A 6000-nucleotide genomic window follows, 5' to 3' on the forward strand; every position below is an offset into this window, starting at 1 on the left:
CTCGAGCCTCCAAGAGCATCTACTCATCCAAGAACTTGTCAACCTTAGGTACTTACTGCATAGTCAGGTTTACAGGTGAATGACTATGAAACTCAAAGATCAACAGTATCTGAAAGCATACCCACACTCCTTTAATGCACCTCAGCCCTCATCCTGTCTCAGTCAAGCACAGGACCATTGAGAGTGGAGGAATTCTTCCTGTTTGTGCACCTCACCAATTTCCTTAAAGAATAAGAGCTCCTAAATCCCACCTTGACAATGAAGCCAGAACTCCACAGTCCAAAATTCTGTACCTTCATGAGAAGGAAAGAGAACATGAGAAGATTAATAAATAAATTTAAACATATATATATATATATATATATATATATATATATATATATATATATATATGTATATAATTAACTGATGAGGCCATGGCTCAAGGAAAAATATATGAAATACCAATTTAAGTCTCAGATATTGTAAAGGTGATGCGAAGCCTCTGGTTTCTCTATGTTCTTGATTTCTTCTTGCCCTTTGTGTTGAATGGGACTTCAGGGAGCCTGTCCTGACATAGTCACACCTGGTGACCACTTGACCTTTCCCAGCTGCTGGGATCCAGCTCTTATCCAATGTCTGTTCCTGCAGGAGCAAGACCCAAGAGCTGTCCCACCGCAGCCCCCTGCACAGGTACGTCAGCCCCTCCCACCTCCCCTCTTGGCTCTCAGGACTCCGTCCCTCCATCCCTCCCTCCCTCCCTTACTAACTTCAGGAGCGGTCACCAAAGGTGCTGCTGCCTTTTAGACAAAGATAAGCTCAGGCTCAGGGGAGGAGACTCCGCGTGCTCCGGGAGAGTGGAGGTTTGGCACGACGGCTCCTGGGGCACGGTGTGTGACGACGCCTGGAGCCTGGCGGAGGCCGAGGTGGTGTGTCAGCAGCTGGGCTGTGGCTATGCCCTCGAGGCCCTGCGGGAGGCAGCGTTTGGCCCAGGCAATGGAAGGATCTGGCTGGACGATGTGCAGTGCAGGGGCAGGGAGGCCTCCCTGTGGGCCTGTGCCTCTGCGCCCTGGGGATGGAGCAACTGCAAGCACGAAGAGGATGCTGGAGTCAGGTGCACTGGTGAGTGGCAAGGCAGGCCATTGGGCTAGGGTTGAAGGAGGTGTGAGTGCATCCAGAAGTCCTTCCTGGGCTGCCCTGCTGCTGGAGCTCTGGCTCCCAGAGAGGCTCTGGTCTGCTCTCTTGGCCCTGGGGAGAGAAGGATGTGCAGGTGGTGATAGGAGAGACCCTAGGGCTTTTCCAGGCCCACCCAGTCCAGTGGCCCCATTGCCTTCTCTTCTCTACAGGTGAGAGGACCACATTGCCTCCAAGCCTTAGAGGTAAGTGATCCTTCTGCCCTGAGCCACGTGGTGGAGGAGACAACCAGATTTTCAGGGACCTGCACTACAGAGTCTACATATTTCCAGCAGATTCAACTGTATGGGTAGAGGAAAGGCCTGATGACCAGGTGCTTGCAGCCCTATTAAGCTGTGGCAACTGTGGAGCTCCAAAGGTTCACCAGCATCCACTTTGCAGACATCCCTTGGACCAGATTCAGGAGTCAGCTGATATACTCAGGGCAGGACCCGGGCATGCATTTGGGGTTCAGGCAGAATCACTGTATCTGAACTAGGGATTCATGGCCCTGAGGACTCAGGAGGTGGCAGGGAGAAGGGGGTCCTCCTGGGCACCAGCCTCATGGCCCTTTTCTCTCCTCAGAGCCCAGCTCAGTCTCAGTTCCTGGCCCTGGTATCTTCTCCCTGCCTGGGATCCTCTGCCTCATCCTGGGCGCCCTTCTCTTCCTGGTCCTCATCATCCTGGTGATGCAGCTGCACAGACGGAGAGCAGAGCACAGAGGTGGGCCCTGGGTGGGGTGCACTGGGTAACCCAGAAAGTGTGTCAGGCAGGAAACAGGGATAAGTGTGACAAGCCAAAAGGTGCACATGTTTAAGCCTTTCCCTTCACTATCTGGTAAATCTCCCCCTTCTCTTCAATAGACTCCAGTATAGGAGAGACTTGAGTCCTTGGTCCTAGGTTAAGTGTGGAAGCTCTCATGTGTTTTAGTTTCCTGGCTGCCAAATCAAATACCACAAAACACGATGACTTAAACAACAGGAATATATTGGCTCAAGGTTTGGAGGCTAGGAGAATTTTTAAATCAAGGCATCATCAAGGTGATGTTTCCTCCCAGAAGCCTGGTGTTCTGACTGGCTGCCTGCAATCCTTGGTCCTTGGCTTTTCTGTCACATGGCAAATGCACATGGCGGCCTCTCCTGGCTTCTCCTTTCTCTTCCGGGTTCCACTGACGTTCAGCTTCTGGCTACTCCCTCTGACTTTCTCTCCATATGTCTGAATTTCATTCTGCTTATGAAGGACTTCAGTAAAAGGATTAAGACCCATCCTGAGTCAGCTGACCTGCAGCTTAACTAAGGTAACCTCATGAATAGGTCCTGTTTACAATGGGTTCACCCCCACAGGAATGGATTAAGTTTAAAGACATGTTTTTCTGGGGTACATAGCTCCAAGTCACCATACCATGTGTACAGTGTCTGAGGAGACTGAGTATAGGTTAAAGATCAAGACAGGGACACGAAACATAGCTCTAGGGCAAGAGTGCACAAGGCTATAGAACCAAGCCCTGGCAGCTCATAAGGGTCTCCCCAAAGGTGAGCGATGGGGAGCTCCGAAGGTTCGGTTTTTTGGTAAGGGGAATTTCTCTGGGGTAGTCTCTGATCTGGTGCTGCTTTCTCCAGCCTTGCACAATTATGAAGATGCTCTCAATGAGGCCTTGTACCAGGAGATTGATTACCTCGTAAAACCAAAGGAGGACCCGCTGGGCAGTGCAGGTGTGTGTCCCACACCCTCCCCTCTGTTTGTGAGCTGCCTGTGAGTTTGGGTGTCTTCAGCAAGCACAGCCCACCAGACACCCAACCTTGCATGGTCTGCCTCCTCCGAGCCCTCTCTCTACAAGCCTGGAGCTTCAAGATTTCCTCTGGGCCTTGACATTGGGCCTTATACTGTGGGAAAGGTTTTGCTGTTTATCTGTGATGATTTTCTCCCTACCAGGAACCTTGTCTGGTGACTCGGTGACTAAGCTGCCATATTACACAGGGGACAATGAGGAGGATGGAAACCCTGAATCTACCCCAGGTAGTAGGAGTGGGTCTGCCCTTGGCTGGTGGTGATGAGAAAAGAAATCTCAACTGAGGAAGATGTCCACCTGTGATTAGAATGGGAAGGATCTCTGCTCCCCAGTTGGCAAATATTCTTTCCTCTATCTGCTCACTCTGTGGCCTCAAAAAGGGAAAGATTAGACTCAGTTCTCTGTATCCACAGATACTTCTACTCAGTCACAGACTTACATCTAATGTATTGTTAGAGATTCAAAGCCCATATTTTTTTACGACATCTGAAACTGATGATCTCAAAAGTTCCATGGTGAGAAAGAACATTGGGGAAAATGGTTTTGAGACAGTGTGATATTTGGACCATTTGATGGTTTATGTGTACTTTGAGAGAAAGAAAACATGACTTTGGTATAGGTCTGGAATACATGGAGTACATGGTGCCTGTACTTATCAACTACCAGGAGCTCTGATTTGCAAGGAATCTAAGAGGAGAATGTTCACCCTCCATGTTCCTCAGGTGGTAGGATGGGGCAAGTCCAGAAGGCTCTGTGCATCCTGAGGTCAACAGAGCACTGGAAGGGATTGAAACCCAGGTCTCTTGTGATTGGAACTGCTGGGATCTCCTGTCTCTGGGTGATACCCAGGCCTCGCTCTCCCCAGCAGCTCCATGCCTCCCACAGCCTCAGAGGCCAAGGGAATACTTGGGTTCTCTTGGTCCAGATTCACACCCCCTCAGTCGCAGAAATACATGTTTCAGATTCTATTGCCATATGTTTGAAAATAGCACCTGAAACTCATAACAATAGCTTTCTGTTGATGCTTTATGATATGAGACCATTTTAGAAAAATATTATTGACCTTGAAATATTGGAATATTTTAAGGATTTCTTTGGTTTATGGGAATATTGACATCAGAAGTGTGCCTTGGGACAGCCTTGGCATATGGGACCTATATTCATCAACTATAAGAATCTCTACATTAGAAAGGACTTAGGGCATCAACTAGTTTGACCCATATTTCGCTATTCCACCTAAGTCCTTGTCTGTTTTCAGAGCCTCCAGGTCAGCAGGCCGATGCTGCAGGAAATGGTTATGATGATGTTGAAGAGTTACCTGTTCCTGAAATTCCTCCTGTCCCTGGGATGAGTGGGAAGTATACTCGCTCAGAGGAGGAAGATGGTGCCAGGTATTCCCAGACAGGTGAGTGGACAGTTGTCTCCAGTAGTCTTGCAACTTTGTTAACGAGAAGGTCAATTTGGAACCATCAATAGTCATTTTTTTTCCGCACTGTCAGAATCTTGGTAGCCTTGCATATCTAGACGAGATCAGCTCTTCCTTATCCCTGACCAATTGTAGCCATTTCACCTCCTCCAAGAGGAGGAAAATATCACGTCCTTTGTCTCCATGCCCCCATCCCTTGGATATGGACATGTCTGTAAAATGAGTTGCAGAGGTTTTGTTCACATTTTTCATGCCCAAAAATGAAGACGTGTTCTGACAATAAATTTGGAGGCTCTTTCAGGTTGTGAGAGGTGACCTGAAAAGGTTTTTTAATAACAAGATAAACTGAATTTTATGAGTTATTTTGTTTCTTTTTGGGAACCACATAACCAAACATTTAAAGTTGACCTTTCCCACTATCAGTGCAGGATGTGGATGGCCTTAACTAGAGAGTCATAAAATCTCAGCACTAGAAGGAAACTAAGAGAGAATTTTCTCTCATTGTTTCACTTGACACATGAAGACCCTCGTTCCCTATAACAGACTTAGGTGTGAGCATGTGATCCCAGGGAAGCAGGAGACAGTGGGATTGAGCCACCCACTTTGGCGTCTGACAGAGGACCCATGATTGTTCTTAGGAATACTTTGAGGTCATGATTGGTCTGTTATCTGTTATTGAGGTGCTGAGGGATCTAGGGAAGTGACCTCCTGCCTCCATTCCTTAAGAAATCAGACTAGTCTGGTGGGGAAGAAGAATGCATCCATCTCTCCCCAAGTGCAACATCAATCCATCTCCTTTCAAATTGTCCAGATCAGACAAGTTTTATACACAGCAGCTGAGTCAGTATGCAGTAGCTCTAGTGTTTCAGACAAGCACTGGGTCTCCACAGACTTGTTTGTGGCCACTTTGTACCGGTCTCTCCTTCCTCCAGGGGACTTTATTTTGTCTTTTTACACAACTGTAATCAGGGTTCTCCTTGCTGCTTCAGATGCTTCTCTGCAGTCTCCTAGCAAAGCTGCCGACTCTAGGATGGAAAGCAGAGGTTCCTCCTGGGTCCTGGGGCAAGGAGAAGACCTTGGGTATGATGATGTTGAGCTTAGTACCAGTGGAGAGCCATTTCTGGAGCAAACAGTCTGAAAAGAATCTTCTGTGATGTTTCCCAAATAAATGAGAATCCTGTCTTTTTCATTACTGCAAAGTTTTTATGTGTGCCTATAATAAAAGGAAATTATTCCTAATAAATACTCTGAGTTTCCGAGACCAGTGATCTTTTCTTACTAAGCGAAGTACATTCACCCTTGTTAACCTTGGAATATTCAGTCTTCAAACATACTCCTTTCTTCAGGTGAAATCTCAGCTGAAAAATCAGTGTTAACACCTCCCTACAGGCTATGTTCTAGTTTGCTAATGCTGCCAGAATGCAAAACACCAGAAATGGATTGGCTTTTATAAAAGGGGGTTTACTTGGTTACACAGTTACAGTCTTAAGGCCATTAAGTCTCCATCAACGAAGGGTACCTTCACTGAAGAAAGGCCACTGGCATCCGGAAAACCTCTGTTAGCTGGGAAGGCATGTGGCTGGCGTCTGCTTCAGAGTTCTGATGTCAAAACGGCTTTCTCCCAGGACACTCC

At 47.5% G+C, this 6000-nt stretch overlaps 1 protein-coding gene across 2 annotated transcripts in view; it reads left to right on the forward strand.

The window, feature by feature from the left end:
• Positions 1-5596, forward strand: part of LOC119542055 (antigen WC1.1-like) — a 48721-nt gene extending 43125 nt beyond the window's left edge. The window contains exons 9-16 of one of the 2 annotated variants that reach the window (XM_037846542.1): positions 631-672; positions 787-1101; positions 1326-1358; positions 1738-1875; positions 2772-2864; positions 3085-3168; positions 4200-4346; positions 5357-5596. In XM_037846542.1, the coding sequence (XP_037702470.1) occupies positions 631-672; positions 787-1101; positions 1326-1358; positions 1738-1875; positions 2772-2864; positions 3085-3168; positions 4200-4346; positions 5357-5505 (1001 nt within the window). In that variant the 3' untranslated portion in view covers positions 5506-5596. The remainder of the gene's footprint in view (positions 1-630; positions 673-786; positions 1102-1325; positions 1359-1737; positions 1876-2771; positions 2865-3084; positions 3169-4199; positions 4347-5356) is intronic. The other variant, XM_037846543.1, reaches the window with a different exon arrangement.
• Positions 5597-6000: the final 404 nt, after the last annotated feature.

Source organism: Choloepus didactylus, chromosome 8, assembly GCF_015220235.1.
Source record: "Choloepus didactylus isolate mChoDid1 chromosome 8, mChoDid1.pri, whole genome shotgun sequence".
Taxonomy (NCBI): Eukaryota; Metazoa; Chordata; class Mammalia; order Pilosa; family Megalonychidae; genus Choloepus; species Choloepus didactylus.